Source organism: Solea solea, chromosome 8, assembly GCF_958295425.1.
Source record: "Solea solea chromosome 8, fSolSol10.1, whole genome shotgun sequence".
NCBI classification, from domain to species: Eukaryota; Metazoa; Chordata; class Actinopteri; order Pleuronectiformes; family Soleidae; genus Solea; species Solea solea.
Genome location: NC_081141.1, coordinates 3,043,986 through 3,066,779, shown reverse-complemented (window position 1 = coordinate 3,066,779; position 22,794 = coordinate 3,043,986). Strand labels below are relative to the sequence as shown.

The following is a 22,794-nucleotide window of genomic DNA, read 5'->3' as shown; positions in this document are numbered from 1 at the left end:
GTCATATTATAGTATGTCGTCCAAAATCTGACAAAAAAGTCATAGTATAGTATGTTGTCCAAAATCACCCAAAAAAGTCATAGTATAGTATGTCATCCAAAATCAGTCAAAAATGTCATAGTATAGTATGTCATAAAGTCTGACAAAAAAGTCATAGGTTAGTATGTCGTCCAAAATCTGACAAAAAAGTCATATTATAGTATGTCGTCCAAAAACAGTCAAAAAAGTCATAGTATAGTATGTCGTCCAAAAACAGTCAAAAAAGTCATAGGTTAGTATTTCGTCCAAAATCTGTCAAAAAAGTCATAGTATAGTATGTCGTCCAAAAACAGTCAAAAAAGTCATAGGTTAGTATTTCGTCCAAAATCTGTCAAAAAAGTCATAGGTTAGTATGTCGTCCAAAATCGGACAAAAAAGTCACAGTATGGTATGTCGTCCAAAAACAGTCAAAAAAGTCATAGGTTAGTATTTCGTCCAAAATCTGTCAAAAAAGTCATAGTATAGTATGTCATCCAAAATCAGTCAAAAATGTCATAGTATAGTATGTCATAAAGTCTGACAAAAAAGTCATAGGTTAGTATGTCGTCCAAAATCTGACAAAAAAGTCATATTATAGTATGTCGTCCAAAAACAGTCAAAAAAGTCATAGTATAGTATGTCGTCCAAAAACAGTCAAAAAAGTCATAGGTTAGTATTTCGTCCAAAATCTGTCAAAAAAGTCATAGTATAGTATGTCGTCCAAAAACAGTCAAAAAAGTCATAGGTTAGTATTTCGTCCAAAATCTGTCAAAAAAGTCATAGGTTAGTATGTTGTCCAAAATCGGACAAAAAAGTCACAGTATGGTATGTCGTCCAAAAACAGTCAAAAAAGTCATAGGTTAGTATTTCGTCCAAAATCTGTCAAAAAAGTCATAGTATAGTATGTCGTCCAAAAACAGTCAAAAAAGTCATAGGTTAGTATTTCGTCCAAAATCTGTCAAAAAAGTCATAGGTTAGTATGTCGTCCAAAAACAGTCAAAAAAGTCATAGGTTAGTATTTCGTCCAAAATCTGTCAAAAAAGTCATAGAATAGTATGTTGTCCAAAATCTGACAAAAAAGTCATAGTATAGTATGTCGTCCAAAATCTGACAAAAAAGTCATAGGTTAGTATGTCGTCCAAAAATTGTCAAAAATGTCATAGGTTAGTATGTCGTCCAAAAATAGTCAAAAATGTCATTGGTTAGTATGTCGTACAAAATTTGAAAAAAAAGTCATAGGTTAGTATGTCGTCCAAAATCTGTCAAAAAAGTCATAGTATAGTATGTCGTCCAAAAATAGTCAAAAAAGTCATAGTATAGTATGTCGTCCAAAATTTGAAAAAAAAAGTCATAGGTTAGTATGTCATCCAAAATTTGAAAAAAAATGTCATAGGTTAGTATGTCGTCCAAAATGTGACAAAAATGTCATAGGTTAGTATGTCGTCCAAAATGTGACAAAAAAGTCATAGGTTAGTATGTCGTCCAAAATTTGAAAAAAAAGTCATAGGTTAGTATGTCGTCCAAAAATTGAAAAAAATGTCATAGTATAGTATGTCGTCCAAAATCAGTCAAAAAAGCACAGTAGAGTATCTCGTCCAAAATCTGACAAAAACGTCATAGGTAAGTATGTCATCCAAAATCGGACCAAAACGTTATAGTATAGTATGTCGTCCAAAAACAGTCAAAAAAGTCATAGTATAGTATGTCGTCCAAAATCTGTCAAAAAAGTCATAGTATAGTATGTCGTCCAAAAATAGTCAAAAAAGTCATAGTATAGTATGTCGTCCAAAATCTGTCAAAAAAGTCATAGTATAGTATGTCGTCCAAAATTTGAAAAAAAAGTCATAGGTTAGTATGTCGTCCAAAAATTGAAAAAAATGTCATAGTATAGTATGTCGTCCAAAATCAGTCAAAAAAGTCATAGTACAGTATCTCGTCCAAAATCTGACAAAAACGTCATAGGTTAGTATGTCATCCAAAATCGGACCAAAACGTCATAGTATAGTATGTCGTCCAAAAACAGTCAAAAAAGTCATAGTATAGTATGTCGTCCAAAAATAGTCAAAAAAGTCATAGAATAGTATGTCGTCCAAAATCTGACAAAAAAGTCATAGGTTAGTATGTCGTCCAAAAATTGTCAAAAATGTCATAGGTTAGTATGTCGTCCAAAAATAGTCAAAAATGTCATAGGTTAGTATGTCATCCAAAATGATTTTTTTGCTGCCATGGTAAATTGAACCTTTTAATAACTACAACCTGTGTCTGGTTGCAGACGCACAGATACTGTATATAGTCTCCTTTTGCATTCCCACCATGGAAGGCAGCATATTTTGAGTGAGTTTCATGAGACAAAGATTGAAATCAACATGTCATCACAGATCATATTTGAAATGTTAAGGCCTCGCGGGCCATGACGCATGTGAAGGTTTTTTTTCCTCTTTAATTTTGTCAGATAGCTCACAGACCCGTGACTGAGCAGACAGCTTGATGTTTGAAACCAACACAACACCTCCAGGCCATAATTCTAGTGTGGTGGCTTGTTTCTCATGTCGGGAGAACCATTTCTGACACACTGAAGTGGTTATGGAGGCAATAATACTGAGATATATAGTTTTGTGCTGGCCTTCTAATATTTTAAGTTGATATATTGACCAGGATGTAAGCAAACACCAGTACCTTGGTGAGAAAGCCTGTCCTGCATTTATAATTTATTACTATTATTGCAGTTCTAAAGTACATTTTCAATTTGACAGAATCTATTTGCAAGGTTCTTTTCTTTTTGCAACTCATCCACTAGATGAATTTTTATGAAATGGTCTATACACATAGTCTCCTTGAAACATGACACCTCCAACATCATCAGAACTAAAACTTTCACAGTAAAAGTTCTACGGTAAAAGGGGGATGTTTTTTTCATAATATGAGAAAGTCATTTGCGTGTGTTTTAGTCATTATGATGCTACGCATTTCCTTAGAGCAGTGATTTTAGACATTTGCCTGGTAATTGTTGGAGATTAACCCACGTTTTTTAGGATTGTTAAGTATTTTTAACGGATCTACATTTTGACATTGTTCGGCTTGATTCCTGTGACGGGCACGCTGACCAATCAGTGGTCGGCAAAAACGCAACTTATCCGCTGAGAAAATGACTTACAACGGCACGGCACGGCACGGCACGGCACGGCACGGCACGGCACGGCACGGCACGGCACGGCACGGCACGGCACGGCACGGCACGGCACGGCATCATTGCACAGCGGGGGGGTTTTGTGCCTGCAAACTATTTTGTAAGACTTAACATTAATTAAGCCGGTGTGTGTATGTCAATGTCTATTGTTCTTATTATTATTGTTGTTATTTATTGCTTGATTAAGACTATTCCCCATGCTCAGCATGAAACAATTAGTCTGCTCCCCATCTGATGTGATTTTCTCTTCCAGGGGCATGTGGCAGTGTTAGCGTAATCCTCACAGTGTTCGAGTGTTACCTGTGTAACGAGCAAGTGGAACGATGCTCCCTAAGATGTTCCCCCGAGTAATTGGAGGATTAGGAAATATCATGCATGCTAATTAAGATAAGCTAATTCAGACACGACGTCAGCGAGAAGATGACCAAGCAGACAAGATCCTTCACATTAACACAGCCCTCATTATCTTACTGGAGCTCTCATTGACGTCCTGGAGCAAGTTCACATGTGACAATGTTGAACAAGGTGCTTCTGAGGAGGATATAAGATATGTGTCAGACCGCACACAATCTCCTGTAGCACAAAATGTGCAGGCCCGTCGCCTGAAATACTGTTTTCCGTGGCCCTAGGCATAACATGGGTGAGGATGTCCGTTTAGATGGATGATCTGTGAAATAAGCAGCAGTAAAATGCTTTTAACTGTGTACATCTATCTGTATTTATGGCGTCACCCCTTGGTTGTTATGTGCAGGCTCTGCAGTTTAGTGCTTCTTATTTGCTCAGAATGGGACTCGCCTCCCATAAAACAGTGCAGGGTATCAAGATGAATCTCTCCGGGGCCACACTGGCGACTGCCATTCTTGCCAGGTGTATCTCGGTCGACCTCTGACCTGCTACTGTTTTCCTGCAGGAAGTAAAAGATAAGTGTCAGATATGTTGCAGCCCTGTGCTTTGCTGGTCCAGGGCAGATAGTGTATATGTAAATGATGTCACGTCATGCTGCTGCTGCAGGATTTCACCATCTTTCCGTCCCCCGTCCCCCCCCAACAAAATCCAACACTATTAATGTCAGTTTATAAAATTTTCCTCAAACTCAATGTTTATTATTTTTGTCTCATTAAACGAGGTGGTATAATCCACTTTAATCCACCATTTATTTATTTTTTCAAAATAGCAGAATTATGGTGAAAACAAAATGAAAACACATTCACAATCACAGCCACTTTATTAGGTACACCTGTTCAACTGCTTGTGAATAAAAATATGTTAATGAACCAAAGTACTAATAAGTGAACTATTTAGTGCCTGCAGCTGCAAGGCATTCTAGTGAGAACCCTAGGGTTCTCACTAGAATGCCTTGCGCTGCAAGGCATCTCTTGTAATCGTGCGCGTTTATTCTGCTTTTTATTCTCGCGCCCTCCCGTTATTTCGGCACGCTACTCCTCCTGCATCTTTGAGAAACCCCCAACACAAGTTATATCAAAATGTACGCCTTGACCGGGAATGGTGTGCTATGACTTTTCTAAGATTTTCATATAACCATTGGGATAATATTTACAAAAAACTGAACAAAAATTAACATTGAAGTGGATGGGAGACCGAAAAAAACCAAGCCCGCTTTGGAGCATCACAGTGTCGTCATACTTTAACGTAGAAACGTGGTTGGAAGTTTAAACGGGTCACAAGACTTGGGACTTTTCTGACCTAAGTCGACATTTTGATACATGTTACGGTTTTTGAACTATCGCAGTTTAAGTTTTGTACTTTTTTTCAAAGCTTTCTGATTTTATAATGGGTGTGTGTGTGGTCGTTAGGTGTGAGCTAGAGTGACACACTCTAGCAAGATCCAGCAAAATAATCAGAAAAACTTCTAAACAAACTCTTCTCCTGCCCACAATTTCCAACCTACAGAGACAATTTTTACATCAAAATGTTGCCATGGTTGTCGTCTAACCCTGTGTGTGTTTGTCATGTTCATATGACTTGTAGTTTTTCTTAAAATCACCTCAAAGCACAGAGAACTCTGGTCACAGTCTCAATTCACTCCCATGTTAAAATGTCTGCTTTGGAGTTGTGGAAAATCAAGATGAGGGTGATTTTAAAACTGTGATTTCTCTGTCAATTCACGCCCGTTTGTCACAAATTTTGAGATGGGAGCTGCTGAAAGCCTCCTGGCGCTCACAAACCAAACATTTTATCTCTATCATCAACCGTTCTTGAGATATGACAACTTTAAAACATGCTGTTTTCTCTGTGAGAATGGGAAACAGAGGGGATTGTGAATCTCTCTCTCTCCCTCTCTCCTGTCACTCCAGCAGTTTGCCCCGCCCCCTCCTCTGCCGGCCCTGATTACACACACCTGCTGACAATTAAGCCATGTGGACTATAAAAACTCCCTGTTCCCCTGTTTCAGTGCCAGTGTGTTTTCGTCCATGCCTGATCACCATAGCGCCTCGTCACAGCCACAGAATCCTCAAGTTTTTGATCCTCTTGGTGAGCAACGCTTTATTTTGTAAGGTTTCTTATCATAGCCTGTTAGCTGATACCTTAGTTAAGATTTATAGCTTTTATTTTCCTCCTTGGGAGAGATTTTTTGTTTGTTAATTTTCACAGCCTTTTAGGAACTCCAATCACTAGGATTGTGACTTACCTTTTATTAGTTAGATCCAATCATTTAGATTGCATTTTGTTTTTTATCTCATTCTTAGTTAGTTAAGGATCGCCAATCATTAGGATTGTGCTTTTGAGTTAGCTTTTGTTTTGAAGTGTTTATAGCCGTGTTTTCCTCCGTTTGGAGAGTTTTCTGTTTAAGTTTTACATGATAACCTTAGTCCGAGTATGTTTCCTCTTCGGAGTGATTTTTTTGTTCCGCGTTTATAGTTCCGCAACGTTTCTCTTGTAGAGCGTTGCGCTCGCAATTTGTTATAGGTTTTCATAGCCACGCTTTTGTTTTTCCTCAGTAAAGAGGACCTGCCTTGAGAATTGTTTACGAGTGCCAATAAAGACAATTAAAAGGCCTCTGCGTCTGAGTCCTCTCTGATCCGTCTTGTTATCTCCTTTAAAACTTGGTGTTTTTAAAGGGTGAGTCCACCAAAATACCACTGTCTAAATGCTTTTAAAGGTTCAATCCACATTTTTAGATTTTATAACGCAGGTGTTCGGAAGGGGGAGGGGGCATCAGGGAGTGGGAGGGGTTTATGAGTTATTCTCTTTCAAAGGGTGATTCCACCAAAATACCACTCAATCCTTTACCAGCACAAGTCCTGCACGCGACGACACATGCCGCAAGAACTGCAGGCACACTCGAAATTTCGGCACGGAATTGCGGAAATCTAGTTACTTTTGTTGTTAAGGAGTTTTTCAAACCCTGAAAATATTCAAGTTTCAAACGTGTAAATGCGCTTGTGGTCACATGACCTTGCGGGAATCAAATCTGACTGTTCACTGGTGTTATGGGGACACACCTCCATTCTGGGGACCAAACAGTGTCGTTTTTATTTAACAGATTCCACAACCTCTTCTTTCCCTTAAACACAGCGTGTGTGGCTGAGGCAGCGAGGTGATAGAATATCATACTGAATATGTTTGGTAGTGTTTTTATAGTCTTAACAATAAGACATTTGCCTGTAATTATCGCATTATTAAATGTATAATTTATTTCTGTTTTTGTGCATCATAAATAAATATGTTTTTATTGTGTAGTATACACCATTCCATATTAAAATAAGCACTTTTCCGGCCCCCTCTTGACCAGACTAGATACACATTGGCCACAAGGTATTTTGAGTTTTCTAATATCTGGTGCAAACAACAACATCAACACGAAACCTATTCATCTGCAGCTGAAAAACAGTCCACAATAAATGAATGTATAGACGTGGACAAATCAGAAAATATTGACACATCATATATTTTGACGTTTCCATTGAGTTTATTAAAAAAAAAATAAAACGTATAGACTAAAGCAGAGGAAGTTAAAAACCCAGGATTGGGTTGTGGTAGTGTAATCAATCTAGAGGCCGAAAAAAGTTACCTCGCTTGAGTGTGTGTTTTTATAAGTCACAGATTTGGCACAAGGGTTTTGTTTATGAGCAGCGGCACTGTCTTTGGGGCCCTGTGGCTCCAGCTGGAGAAATTGGTAAAAAGTGGAAAGTCATGCTGACCTTGTCGCATGCTCCTTCGTTCCTCTGCCGCGTGATTAGTCGCTGGAAACTGACTTTAGAATAAATTCAAAGGAAGCGACATAAATCAAGCAGAAAATAATCATTTAGAACTTGCAAATATAGATACTGGCATTTTGGGACCCCCGGGGAAGCAAAGCAAGCCATTGGTGAACGTTTATTGGTCTCACATCATCAATTTAATTAAAAATCCATTTAAGATGGAGACCTGGGGAGAATTTTTTTCTTTTCCTTTTTTGGAAAGTCAAGACTTGAAGGCCTACGTAAATGAATCTAACCATATTCCATGAATGGAAGTGAATAGTCATTATATGTGCTGTGCCACATCCCAGCAGGCATGGAGACATCTAAAGCCAGAGCCCATGGGGGTGGAGACGGTGGGTCTTTAATGGGATGAGCTGCTGTTCCTACCTGAAGAGGCTGGAGCCGCCGACAGTGGTCACAGAAAGAGTCGCTGTGGTGTTTTAATTACACAGGGCCCTCCATCAATCATGCCCCATGTGGCTGACAGATAAATCCCTCCCAGACATATAACTACGCCGGATCCCCTCGTCCTTCACAGTCCACGGGCTGAGCGTAGTCTCCGCAGTCCCAGCACACGGCACGCGGCACAGACCCTGCCCCAACTGCTGAAAGCCACAGATGCAGAGCAGAAGCGGGATCTCACAGGAGACGGCGGTTTCAGGACAGAGCAGGAAAACAGGCAAAGGTGTGAGGAGTTTTTCTTCTCCCTGTGTGTAATTTACAAGCCAAGTCTTTTTTTCTTTCACTAAACAAACTACAGACAGGAAATAACTGCACTCTAACCACTTCATGCAGTTTTAATAAGTTGAACAGGTGAATTTAAAACTTAAAATATATATAAAAAGAGCAGAGTTTAGATCTCTGATGTGACAATTCCACGCTGCACACAGGAAGTGATTTATTTTACTTCAATGACTGAAAACGGAAAAAAGATTAGTTTCAGAAGTGAATTCTCCTGCTCAGAAAAACCTCGCAGTTTGGGATAAAGCCGGTGGTGAGTTGCCGCCGCTGTATACACTAAAATGCTCCCTAAGTCAGGTCTGATAGTATTGCTTGACTGAGCCCATTGTAAGAAAAAGGGTGTAGTATACAGATGTTGTTACACCACTCAGACCAAACAGAGGAAGAATGATAAAATCACCAGAAGTGACACGCTTTAAAACCTGTTGTGATCTGATACCTGTATTCTGCCCCCTAGTGGACCATCACTCCACTGCAGGCAGTGGAAGTTTTCTCGGTGCATCTTTGCCTGAACAAGGACAGAAACTGTTTTCGTGCCTTCCACAAAATGAAATAAAAAGGCTGTAAAAGGTTGGTTTTATGTAAAAAAAAAAAAAAAACAAACAAAAAAAAGAAAATGATACAGCAAAAAAATGTTGTTACAGTGTTTAATAAAAAACCTCTCAGTTCCAAAATTTTACAATTTTCTTGGTTTTTTAAGGGTTAAGAGGTGGTCTTTTTTTTTAATCTTACTACCAATTGTCATTCATAATTCTGGCTCAGCATGCAGTTGACCAGCACCAGCACTACTTAACTAATTATAAGTAAAAAAAGGCCACTAAACCTTTTAAAGGGAATCTGAAGGGGCTCCATTCAGTGCTCACTTAACTGAGCTAATCTGACTGGCAACCATAATGACACTCCAGGTACAACATTTTATCTCGACGTCCCTTTTTCCTAAACTACAACATTGCTGATTAACAATCTTACCCACACTGCACCAACGGTTAAATAATGGGGGAAAATTCACTGCCTGATGCAAAACAATAAAACAAAACAAAACGCAATCAACCGACACCACTGTGATAATAATATTGTTCACTGAGCAAAATGCCATTCTCAGCCGTCTGGCTTCGTTTGGGAGGTTTTCAGAGGCGATTATTGTCGGTGCAATCATTTGACTAATAAATAACCTGCTCCTAAGAAGAAAACATGTTCTGTGTTCACTTTGTATCTGCACAATTCCCAAGAGACAAAAAAAAAAAGGATATAAGTTTGTCCATCGCGCAGCGTCTCCTGTGGGCTGTTGGACACGGAGGTTAACGAGACCTTAATTGGCATTTCCTTCAACACTCACAAAACATTAAACTGTGAGGTGTGTTGTGTAGCCATTTATTCAAACGCCACGCCACACACTGGCCATCACGTTAGGTGTTCTAATAGATGGGATGAGAATATTAAAGGCCACCGCCTCCCTTCCACTGGAAAGCATTAAAAGGGTAATATACTGCATCGAGGCTTGTGGGTAAATTGCATGTCATAAAATACTTACGATACAAAGGTGAACGTGTAATTGGCCCCCGCACTCCTCAGCTAACCCCCGGACATGAGGAACGAATCGCTTCATGAGGTCGTGGTCAATAAAGGATGATACAGGCTCTTGACATTGTTGTGTATTCCTTAAATGTTATGAAAATACAATATACAGAGCAACAATACAATGCTTTGGAGACTGTTTGCTATATACACAACAGGTCTTGTGACATATAAACGAGGATGAGAATGACCCGGAATGTTGTGCCTTTTTTATTTGACCCAGTGTCATGCAGATATTCCTCTCGACTTACTTTGGCCTCTCCGGAAACTCCTCCCACAGAATAGGGATCCGACGTAAGAAATTAAAATCCAAAAATGTTACAAAAATTCCAAAACCATTTAATGAGCACACACACATTCGAAAACGAACTGTATATCTAGTTATGTTACTCTTCTTCTTTTTTTTCTTTTTTTTTAAATCTACACGTCTGAATATAACAGGTCACAGTCGCTGTAGAGTCCTGGGATCATTACTTAAAGTCTAGCTAAACCCTGTAGTAATAAAAAGAGAATCATCTGATCGACCACCTGACATCCTCACTTACTGACAATGTGTGTTTCATTAGTGCTTCGTCGTTCATCAACAGTCTTCCTAAACCTTTGGCAGCCCCGTCTCTTATTCTTTCACCCAGTCAGGTGTCCATTTCCTGTCCAGACCACTTTCCTTTGAAAGGCATATGGGTGAGTTTGTTACAAGTGCACACAATAGTACATTATGCCACCTCTTTCAAAGCACTGTCATTTAACCTTTCCATGTAATTGCGTAACTCTTTGGAGTCTCCCAGCTCCATGTCTTGGCACACCCACTTAATGTCCTGGCTGTGGCTTCTAGTCAGTGTGTTAACGGTGGGGTAGCTATTGTCCAAGGGGATGGTGGTGAACGTGGTGAACTTGACCCGCTTCCTCTTGGTGGTGGGTGAGTCTCCTTTGCTGTCTCTGGCTATGCAGCCTGTGTCTGCCATACGATGCACTTGGCCCTGCACGTTCTTCTGGGCGAAGCCGCCGTTCAACAAATGGCTGCCCTCCTCGAGGCCGCTGCTCGAGTCAATCATGGAGGTCTGCTCCTCCTGCTGTGGCGACAGACTGATTTGGCTCTCCAGCAGCTCCGTCTCGTTCCCCAGCCAGACCCAGTCGTGAGCATGGTTCATGCTCTCCTGTCCCTCAATGGAGAGCTCTTTCTGGCGGTACTTCAGAGTGTAGGAGATGCAGTTGATGAGAAAGACCAGGATGGCGAGGCAAAAGACCCCCAGCAGGGCGTACATGCCAATCTCCAGGTCTGTAAGCCCGCGAGCGGTCTGAATGAGGTCATCGTCCATGTTGCGGCCACGGGGCAGGTCCACTTGTGCGGGGAGGTCGGCAAAGTCCACTGGCATGTTCTGGTTGCCGTCGTCTGAGAGTTTATCCCCACTGGGTCGGCGCATTATTGCACTTCTCGTGGTTGTGGCTCTCCTCAACACCCCGTCCTCCACGTCAGAAATGGAGCTGCCATAATAGTAGGTCCTGTCCTGGGAGGGGGAAACCCTGCCTCTGTTGTCCATGTCATCCCCATCAGGGCTGTAGTCACTGCTCCCGCTCTTTGAGCTGTCACCGTGACCAAACTTCACCCTGATGTTACAGTTACCCGCCGCCAGGATGCTCCGCCGCTTGAACTTCTGACAGGCCTCACAGACGGTCATCTCCACCCGCACCAGAAGTCCCTGGCCCTCTGCTTCTGTCTCAATAACGGGCCACTTCCACGAGGGGTCCTGCCGCACGGTTACCACTTCCTCATCGAGGGAGGTGGCCGTTAGCACAAAGAAGTCCGAGTTGTACAGGTCCAGGGGAGCAGACGAGCCGTCGCTGAACTGTAGCCAGGCGCTGATCAAGGCCTCCTGTGGAAACACCAATGCATGCAAACACACACGGTATAACAATTTAGGAGGAGAGAGGAAAAAAACAACATGGTGTGTTTTGGAAGATAAGAAAATATAAATTTGTTTTGAATGCATTAGTTCTGAAATAATACAGCTGTAAGTAATCGTTGCTGGGTGGGTACAGCTTATTGACTGTCTGGTTTCAGGTTAACCCTAACCCCGACCCCTAGCCCTGAGCCTGAGGAGTGTACAGAACAGAGTGAATATTTATTTGTCAATGGAACATACAGATTGAATATCCTATATATGGAACTGTCTAATACAAGATGTTGCAAATTTCAAGCTGACGGGGGGAGGCGTGGCAGCGCTAATTCGGTGTCCATTCCGTCTGCGATAAGAAGGATACAGATTAAACGATAGGGGAGAAAGAGAGAAAGATCAAACAGGGACATTCCACATTGTGTGCATGAAGATTTGCCATACAGTGGGCATCTTGAGGCCTTCTCACACCAGTTTTAAATGTTTTATTTCAATGTTGCTGAAGAACAAAGGCAAAGGCACACAAGTAGAGCCTCAAAGTGGTCTGCCAACGCCCATAATTACTGACACCAGAGGGCTTACAGTGCAGCAGAGCTTGATTCTCTTTATCTGCATGTGGAGATAGAGCAGATAAGTGTCTCCCACTAACTTTGGAGGAAGTTGGCAAATGCAAAGGATGGGTTTAAAGACGTGAAAGAGCTCGATGGCAGATCGAAGAGGTCACAACGAGAGTCGCCAGGACAAATGAGAAAGGGAAGCAGCGCCGCCAAGTTTGGGCTTCAAGTCACATTTTAGTAGCTACAGAGGCTGCAGTGCTGCTTTTGCATTATCTGCCACTGAGCTCTCATCCCCATAAGTTGGCAAAGGAAACATATTCTGTCACACTCTGGCTTTCAAGCCGTGGATTTAAGAGGGTTAGTGACGGTGTGGGACAAATAAATAGACGTGTACACGAGCCTGTGCACACTCGCAGCTTTCTTTGGTTGCAACATTGCTTATTCAGTGACTCAATGATACAGTAGTATGAAATGGAAACTGAAAGAAATGCATGTGTAAAATAAGTGCTAAACGATTAAAATATTTAATCGCGATTAATCGCATTAATGTCATCGTTAACTCGCGATTAATCGCACATTTTTATCTATTCTAAATGTCCCTTGATTACTTTTTGTCCCATTAATTTTTCTCATATTAATGCTCTTATCAACATAGAACAGTGGATCGGCTTGCTTTGTGCAAATGTTTTTTTTAATTGAGACAATATCTCTGTCACCCTGCATATTTTGAGTTATTCCTCTTATTGTGAGAGCCACACAATAATAAGAGAGGCTGTGCTGAGAATAAAGGCAGACGGAGTCCCGTGGTTTAATGTGTTGTTGCCGTAACGAGCTAAAGGAGCTAGCGGTCTTCGGTGGTCTCCTTACTACGGTTGGGGGGTCTGCCAGCTTGGTTGGTAAGTGCGTCGAGAAACGATCCAGGCTGCGTTGGAGACGGAGAGCCCGCTTGGAGACGGAGAAGCGCACAACGCTAGCCATTGTGCAGCGCTAGCCATTCTGCAGCGCTAGCCATTGTGCAGCGCTAGCTTGCTACTCTTTGGCCGGCTCGCAAGCCCAAACGAGTGTGTGCAGCGTGCCTGTTGTTTTGTTTCCGGTCTAGCTAGATCCGGTGTGGTGTTGTAGTATTTTTTTTAGCTTTTCTAACGTTACTAGTTGTTGCAGCATGTGAAAAAAACTACAACGTTTGCTTGGCCAAATAGAACGTTAATCTCGCGCTAAAAGAATTGCCGCCGCTAAAATGGGTTTGCGTTAACGCCGTTAATAACGCGTAAAATATATATACTGTATATATATATAGATACGTACTTGTCATTCATCAAATGAAGAATAACTCAACATGAAGGAGAAGTTCCCTTCCCTTATGCAGTTGGTATTACAGTATCCTGACCTGCTTGGGGCTCTGTAGCACCTCTTGTGTGGTCGTGGTAGCCACGATGGCTCTGTTGCTTCCTGGACTGAGCTGCAGGCTCATGGAGAGCCCAGTCACCAGCTGAACCCCCAGCTCTGTGATGGTGACTTTGTCATCCACCACTGTAACAGTCTTCTCTGCCAGAATTGAGTCTGACAAAGGGGATAACACCTGGGAGGCAGAAAGGAGAAAAAGCGATAAAGGGATTACAGATTCCAGCATTAAAGGAAACAAGGATTTTGAATTCATGCCACAATATTCCTCTCAAATAACCCGACTGTCATAACCTGTGACATTCTGATATGATCAATTACTGCCGTGCTCACTTTTAGAAACTTTTTCATTTCCTGTTCTTAACACAAAGGCTTGGGGGAGGTTTTCCCCGGGAGAAATCAGCAACGACAGTAACCACGGCGACAGAGAGGGAAGTGCACGCTACATATAGAAACTTCATCAACTTCGGCGATCGTGGCACTTAAGTGACAAAAGTGGAATACAAAAATATGACTTCACTGAAACGTAAATGAACGGGTTCCACTTGACTATGGAAAAATGTATTTTTAAATATTCCATACAAGACTCACTACTGCACACACTTTAACGCACTCTACGAGGATCAATCGACACCTCCACCTCCGATTGCCATTCAGTCCTATACCTCCTGTATGTAAGAATCCATTTCCTTTGATTAATTGTAGTTCTATAGAAGAGAGACACTCAGGTAGTCTTACTGTGTTAATGATGTATGCTCGGAGAGGTACAGTATGTGTAACTATATGAGACACCTGCTCATGTTTTTCACAGTCTGCGTGGCATTTGGCCGGGCACGGCACGGGACGGCCGGAAAACCTTCAACACAAATATCATAGCATCACAGTGTCAAGGTTTCTCTTCCTTTCCTTATTAAATCATCATTCTGATGAGTAAGTAGAAACAGCTTATACCGTATAGGCACTAGTATGACAGAAGATTGTAGTAGTTTGGATACCTTCACCTTTAAATGCCACAGTATACCTTGAAACCTGCCGTAAGCCACATGAAAAAAGAGTTTATTTTGCCTAAGTCTTAATATTATTGTCCAATCGGCAGCCTGAGTGTCCCCCCCCCCCCCCCCCCCCCCTCCCAAAAAAACAACAAAAAAACAGTAGTCCCACCCCTTTAGGGCGATTTCAGTCAGATTGAAAATAGAGATTCTTTTTTGTTCAAATTTTGGACCCTACAATCCATTTCTATGTGCTCCGGAAGGGCTCGCCCCCAACGTGATGTAATTTCATCATGGAAAAAGAAGCACCAAACACTATAATGCAATAATAAATGCAAAATAAAAAGCTTTGGCTTAAAGGACTCGGACCCCGACCAGTCAAACGTCGCCATAAAGCAGCAAACGAAAGACAGAAGGAGGAATTACACTAAAAAATGTCACCAGCTGCCACTGATTTGAGTCCTTGTGACCACTCTCACAGAAGTCTCATATTGACGTCTGTGAGAGTGATAATTATCCAGTCAATCAGTGTTTGAGTGATTCTCACACTTGGCTTCAAACAACTCATCATGGGCAGGACAGAAACTCCAGTACCCTCAGCCATACTGCAGTGGACCATGTGCCAGGTGATGATGTCCACTAAACTCACTGAATTATTACCTTATAACAGCAACTACTGTGTTACCGTTGACCCTGTGACATATGGAGCACAACAGGCTCTTCCACATACTGCAATAAAAAAATTCCCAACACCCCTTTCTAAATTATTTTGCTGGATGAGTGACTTTTTATCCAACATTCTGTGGTCCACCTCTTGGTTTTCACAACGCCACTGAAACATTAGCACTATAGCACATGTGTAAACTACGCCACTTCCACGAGACAGCAACGACCTACTTATTTGGAGCCTGTAATCTTTGAGAAGGTTCACCGAGGTAAAGAGATGTTAGAAAAGAGACTTTTGGGTCGTAAATACAGATCTAGCCATAATTCCTATGGATTATGATGACACTGAATTGACCACGGTGGTAGCTGAGATCTGACAACAATGGCTACATACTAATAGTGTACTTACATTAGCCAAAATCTTTCAAAACACCCTTGAAATCCACAGAATTAAGGTATTTCTATTTGTTTGTCACTAAAAACCCTCGGTGCAAACCCCCGATGGTTGTTTTCTGTGTGTTTTGGCACCAAAACTCTCCCCATAAAGTACAAATGCACAGGGGAACCAATTGAGATAACGAGACAACAATTTCCATGATAATCCCACATTGGTGAATGATGCCAAACCATCTCCTGTTCCCCCTTCGAAAGCTAATACACGTCTTACCTGGATGGTGGTCATCCCTGTGTCGATTCCCATCAGAATCCTCCTGTCCAGTAGCTGTGCTATTTGAGGATCCTCGACCTTCAGGAAGTCCCACACCAGCTCCGTGATGTCCACCTGCCAATCGCTGCCGAGCATGAAGCTCATCTGGCCTCGAGGATCCGCCGACTCGGCCACAAAGTAGGTCAGGACTCGAACCATGGTGCGCTGGTACTGCAGGGTGCAGCTCCGTCCTCTTCTGTCGTCATCGTCCTCATCCTCACTGTCCCTCGTGGACCTGAGAAGGCAAGAAAGAGGAAGTTCCCCCCCCTGAGAATTAAATCCTTGAATCCTAATGACTTTCCTGACAACGACCATGTGGACTCCCATGAATTTTCATACACACATTCATTTCCCTCCTCCGGCTAATCTGCGGTTATTCCCAGATGCTTCATTTAACACCAGGTCAGAAACATTTAAATACACTTCCTGCAAAGCTTGTGAGATTCCCATTAGCCGCAGCTGTGCTCTGTCTTCTGTGCGGCTGAGAGTGTGTGTGTTTTACGGCATTTAAAACCAAAACTCTGTCAGATGTAATCACATACAGCGGTGGATGTTGACCTGACAAGGAACCAGTAATTAACAGTCTAGCATATGGCTACCATTTCCCCCTCTTAGTGACTCTCATTCTGCATTTAGGAGCACCAGGTCTGGATTTTCGATGAGCACAAACCTCCTTACTGCTGCACTTAATAGCCTCCCTGATTGCTCTTTTGCTGGCAAATGTAGTTTTTATTACTGTTGGCAACAAATCAACTACCCGAGGTTCGGCGCTTTCTCACTGACAATATTGCTCCGAGTATGACAAACTAGGTTTTAATTGTTACAATATCACTGCAACATCATCACATTTTGGCCCGTAACTGTGTGTGTTTGTGTGTGGTTTGTTTTTTAATTAAAGCACTTTGAGATGTTGAGAAAGCAAACCCAAAATTCGTGATCTAAGAGAATAAAAGCTGGTATAGCTCTTCAGCCTGGGACACAGATTTGGGATACTTGTGCATTGTGTCATACAGTACAGTAGATTAAACATCTGCCACTCCATCTGAGCGTCATCTGCTGTCTCTCGTTCTCTCTCACACACACAAATACACAACAGCGAAGGTTGGGGTCTTGACAGATGGGAGAAGAAAGTAATTGAACGGTCTTTTAACAGTTTCTCGTGCCATTACCCGCTCTGCTCGTCTATTTCTGTCTGAATCCCCTGAGAAATCTGAGTGCATGTGAAGTGGTGGGAATATAGATGTGAGCTGTTAAGTACAGTGAGATTAAGAGTGAAGGGCCGTCCAACTGACAACCATTCACAGAATTTGGACATTGTAGGATTGACAAATTTAGGATCACACCCAATGATCCCCACTTCTAATTTATTATATAGATATTTTGCCATTCATACCTTGTTGGGTCTCTGAAATCTTCACGTTTCTGTATTAATGCAAGACTGAACTGAACTGAATAAAGCTATATTTTCATTATTCAGACAGTGTGTGTGTGTGTGTGTGTGTGTGTGGTTAGATCACTGACCAAATACCATTCAGATGCTGCAAAATCGTCATTGGTCAAACATCACCTTTATCCAGGGGTCTCATACTCCCCTCAGTCGATGTCCTGTGGCCCTACACTTATTTTAAAATAATATATTAGGTATACATTCAACATTTAATTACACACAGACTTTAATTCCAATTGTCTACATGTTATTTTTGATGCTGGCACATCTTCATTGATTGTAAAACGAAGAAGGCTCGTCATAGTGTATATTCCTCTGGGTATTCAGGCTTCCTCACACAGTCAAAAGACATGCAGGTTAGGTTGACTGGATTTTAGGTTTGAATGTGTCATGGTCTATAGTAAACTGTCTAGGATTTAGCCTCACAATAACCCTGTTTTAGTTATGAATTGTGTCACTTTACTTTAGTGTTACTGGGAGGCCTCATGTACGACGGTGTATTAGGGCCAAGTATGAAAAAAATAAATAAAAATACGGACCCAGGGGAGGGGGGTAATATTTCGAGAAAAAACTCGCAGATTTATGAGATTAAATCTACGAGAACATAAAGTCACAGTGGGCATTTTCAGCACCACAGACAGCGTCAGATTGTGCTCACACGAAAGAGCAACCAAGCAGGCCACCTGTGAACCAACTTTTCTCCGTCTTTTTTTCTCATAAATCTGCTACTTTTTCTCGTACATTTGCCACTTTCAATCTCATAAATGTGCGACTTTTTCCCTGTAGATTTGCTACTTTCAATCTCACAAATCTGCAACTTTATCTTCTCGTAGATTTGCCAATTTAAATCTCATGAATTTGCGAGTTTTTTTTCCTGTAGATTTGCTACTTTTAATTTCATAAATCTGCAACTTTATCTTCTCGTAGATTTGCTACTTTTAAATCTCATAAATCTGCGACTACTATAATCGCAGACTAATCTGCGAATTGATCTTCTCGTAGATTTGCCAATTTAAATCTCATAAATTTGCAAGTTTTTTTATCCAAGATTTGCTTCTTTTAATCTCATAAATCTGTGACTACTGCAAACGCAGACTAATCTGCGACTTTTTCTGGTAGATTTGCCAATTTAAATCTCATAAATTTGCGAGTTTTTTTCCCGTAGATTTACTACTTTCAATCTCATAAATCTGCAACTTTATCTTCTCGTAGATTTGCTACTTTTAAACCTCATAAATCTGCGACTACTACAATCGCAGACTTATCTGCAACTTTATCTTCTTGTAGATTTGCCAATTTAAATCTCATAAATTTGCGAGTTTTTTTCTCGTAGATTTGCCACTTTTAATCTCATAAATCTGCGACTACTGCAATCGCAGACTAATCTGCGACTTTTTCTCGTAGATTTGCGAATTTTAATCTCATAAATATGCTACCCCCCCTCCTTATTTTTTCATACTTGGCCCTAATACGCCGTCGTACTCATGCATTGTGTTCCTCCTGCACATTTCTGATTTTTTTTCTTGTCTTACATGTACTTGTATATTTCTTCATGTGCAATAATATTTGACAAACATAAATGTAGTTAGTCCACTGTGGCTTATTAATGGCCGGCATCGATATTTGCATGCAGACAAAAAACAAACAAACCTTGTGAATCATGAATTTGTAATCGAGCTTATATTTTCCTTTGAAACTGCTGCTCACACTCTCGCCAATTGTTTCCATATTAAATGCAGATGAAAAAACAGTTATTGCTTTCAGTCCGCATCTCCTGATTATTCCATTGCTTGTAATTAAACATTTCTAACCAAAGTTAGATTTCAGGATCATATTGTGAATGTGATTGTTTTTTCCCTGCGAGTGCAAACAGAATTAGCTTTTTTGTTATTTCACAGCCGACGAACTGACAAACAATATGTACTGGCTATTCACTGAATCACTGTTTAACCACTATATTTATAAGGGCATTTATTCATGCTGGTATTAGACAGACGGAGCGGGTTCAGGAGTAAACAAACCGACAGTAAAAATCCAACCAATTTATCTCTGGTATAAATCTGATATTCCAATGCTTGCACATCCATCTCAAAATTTAATCTAGGGTTAATCTAATAAACAAATCACATTCAGCACACAGAACACCCTGCTTCACAAAGCAATTTTTTTCCCCCCGGTTCATTCACTTTCAAGCCTGGGTCTGACTTCAGAGGAGATGTTGCATATTAATGTGTTATTTTTGTTGTACCCTGTGGATCATCTGCTACGTTTGTTTTGGCATTATGCTGCATTTTCTTCCGCTGAAAGAACACGACAAAGGTCATTTGGACCGAAATAGACGCCGCTGCTTCTAAATAAGGAAGCTCGACAATGGTTGGTAGGTTTTTTTGTCGTGTTTGTATCTGATAAGGAATTTCAAGTACCGCTGTGAACGGTAAGAGGACACTCGGCGTACGCACTACACACACTCAAACGGAGTCATAAAATGTAACTGCTTGAGTATTTTTAAAGCACGATAAACCAAGGACGAGAAGGAATATCAATGCACATATCTTGAAGAAGTGTTAAATGTGTGCTGTACGCCTGAATGCTTTGCCTACACCTAGGTTTGCTGTCTACGAAGGCTTATCTTGTCCCAGCTCTGACAGGACTTAAAGCGAGAAGAGGTAAGGTGCAGAAACAGTGTCACTCAAAAACGGTGTAAGGAGTACTTTTGCAAGTATTCCACTAACGTGCCTGATGTCTAGTTATTTCCCGCCTCTTTTCCCCCTCAGTATGCCCATGACTTTCTATCCTGGCTGCCAGAGGAAACCACTCGCTATTGTTGCGCACTGGCACAGCGCTCCTCTTCGGCTCATGGACAGTGGACCAGTGCCCACTCTCTCCAAAACGCATAGTGCAAACTTTTGCAAGGCCGTGCCTGTTATCCCCTGATAAACAACACAGACAGAAGACAGAGAGCAACACAGCTCTCTGCCGCCCATCAGCAGTCAGGCTGGCGTCAACGCTGACAAAACAATGTGGCTGTCCCCGTTGATAAAGGCATAGCCGTGCACAGCTGGGAAAGCAGCATCCTCGACAAGCCATGGCATCAGTCGAACACTGCACCTCTGTCACTCAAAGTAAAAAGGAAGCCGGGGTAATTAGAGTGGCCACACTGGTGTGTGGGATGACTGCGAGTCCAGCCTTAACATTTTTTCCACACGTAATCACCGCAGGTAGGCTGATGGCTGCTCTGTCACTTGATGGATTTCAACAGTTGCGGAGTAGCATTGTGCAGCGGCGTTGGCAGACGTGGCGCTAGTGATGAGGCCCCCTGGGGGAGAGGACTGACCTCCAGACTGCTCTAATAATGTTCTGTCCTGCTGATGATTAAGAGGGGCAATGACAGGCCACCTTAAGCCAGTCCTAATGACAAGCCGTATTGCACAGGTCAGCCATTTTGTTATCAGCCAAGAACTGTCAGCAAGACTGAAATCAGCAAGAGAGCGGTGGAGCGGTGTTCAGTCCCCTGTCAAATCACTATGTTATCCAAGGCTGAAATTAAATACATCATCTGTAATAAACGCTAGTGGTTACCCTCTTAAACAAATATGGAGAAAAGACCGTATGCAACTTTTAAATATAAAGCAAAAATGTTTGTTGCATTCAAACCTGAGTTCAATAACGCTCTCTGTTTCTCACCATAGCAGTGTTTCCACCTTGTGTTGCTCTGGCAACAGGTGGACGAGTGACAGAAAACACAAAGAAAATCCTTGATGTGATAAGTACTTCTTGTCTCCGCCCCCCCTGTGCTGCTGCTGAATACAAACAAACACTCCCTCAGTCAGGTCTGGTAGTATTGCTTGAAAGAGCCTGGACGCAGCATACAAAGATGGAATAATAACATTAACAACAACCCAAAATCTCCTGATAACCCTGAGGTTATTTCAGCACGAGTTTCATTATTTTGACCTTCACTTTTTTTTGTAAATAACCACATTAGAACATCTGTATTTGCTCATTTATACTTCCGGTCTAATGAAGCTCCAGTGGCTGACGTCAGGCAACCAAAGCCTTGTCATTCTGGCAGGAAGCGGAGCCGCTCACCATCCGTTGACTGACGTAAATGGCAGCATATAAACCGGGCAATATGTCAGGCGACTGGTCTCTTCACCATCTGAATTCATGAAGTTGGCATCCAGATTATGCCGCTTCCCAGAACTTAATGGGAACAGAACTCACATAAAAAGTGTGAGTTATCGGTGTGAAAATGCATTGGACTCACAGTACGACATGTAGTTAGGGGCCTTGGTGAGTCTCACCCTCCGCTAGTTCTATCCTAAATTGATGAACTGTGAATCTGGATGCCAAATTACTCCAAGGCTAAAAATTTACTTAAATATGTTGTTCTTTTGTTTGTTTGGAATAATGTCTGCTGTGGCTGTTTCAGCACCCAGTGGTGTCTGGAGAATTCCGTTATATAAAGGAGCAGAACACGTGTGTGTGTGTGTGTGTGTGTGTGTGTGTGTGTGTGTGTGGTACTGTACCTCTGACTGGGGGCCACGATGGGAACCCTCCACCCTTTGATCTGGCTGAGCTCCGTGTCAGACACCTCGATCTGGAGCGGGAGCCGAGGGATCCATACGTTCAGCTCCAGCTGCGCACCGAGATATCCGTAGGTGAAGTTCACCATCATCTTCACCTTGCCCTTCATCTCCTTCCCATTGACAAAAACGTAGTCACACCTGTCTGACACCTGCGTGGGAGGATGGGGGGAGGAGAAAGAGGAGGGAGAGTTAAGGGTGAGCTGGTCTAACTGTTGCACCAAATGACTACACAGTACATCGCACAGTGTAACACACTGCGAAGTGTCCACTGCCGTCCAGGCCCGGCCAAGTTGATTAGAGACCCTTACATTTCGGAGTTTTTCTACTGATGTGCTATTCCTCTAACTCTTCTGAGCAAGATGAAAGCGTCTATATGTGCACGGAACTCAGGAAAGGAGGAGGGAGGAGGGAGGAGGGAGGAGGGCAGCAGCGAGAACATCTTTGAACCTCACGGAAAACAGGTCAGTGTCTGCTCTTCGATTATAGTTCAGCTTACAGGTAAAAGAGGAGCCGACAGATGGAAACCAGTAAGAGGAGCAGTTGTCTGTTGGTAAAAATGACCAAACTCAACGCAATTTCACGAAATGACGTGTGCTAATTTTGTGTTATAGAAAGAAACATGTTCTTGTTGCTTCTCTTTGAAGCCCCCTATGCTTTTTCTTTTTTCTTCCTTCACTTGACTAACATCCAGAATCCCGTCTCCGTCTCTTTATAAACTCTTTATGATGAAGTTCAAAAACAGCGACTGTGAGAGGAGAATCCATCTCTCTCCCTCTTGCTCTCCTGCACATACACACCACAGTGGTAATTAATCAGAACAT

At 41.9% G+C, this 22,794-nt stretch overlaps 1 protein-coding gene across 3 annotated transcripts in view; it reads right to left on the bottom strand.

Annotated features, from left to right (window-relative positions):
* Nucleotides 1–9,508: 9,508 nt before the first annotated feature.
* The window catches only part of si:dkeyp-14d3.1 (transmembrane protein 132C), a 140,589-nt gene continuing 127,303 nt past the window's right edge, over nucleotides 9,509–22,794 (bottom strand). For all 3 annotated transcript variants that reach the window (XM_058637255.1, XM_058637256.1, XM_058637254.1), the window contains 4 exons: nucleotides 21,914–22,122; nucleotides 15,899–16,172; nucleotides 13,563–13,754; nucleotides 9,509–11,597 (listed from right to left, as the gene is read on the bottom strand). In XM_058637255.1, coding sequence (XP_058493238.1) covers nucleotides 10,440–11,597; nucleotides 13,563–13,754; nucleotides 15,899–16,172; nucleotides 21,914–22,122 — 1,833 coding nt within the window. In that variant the 3' untranslated portion in view covers nucleotides 9,509–10,439. The remainder of the gene's footprint in view (nucleotides 11,598–13,562; nucleotides 13,755–15,898; nucleotides 16,173–21,913; nucleotides 22,123–22,794) is intronic.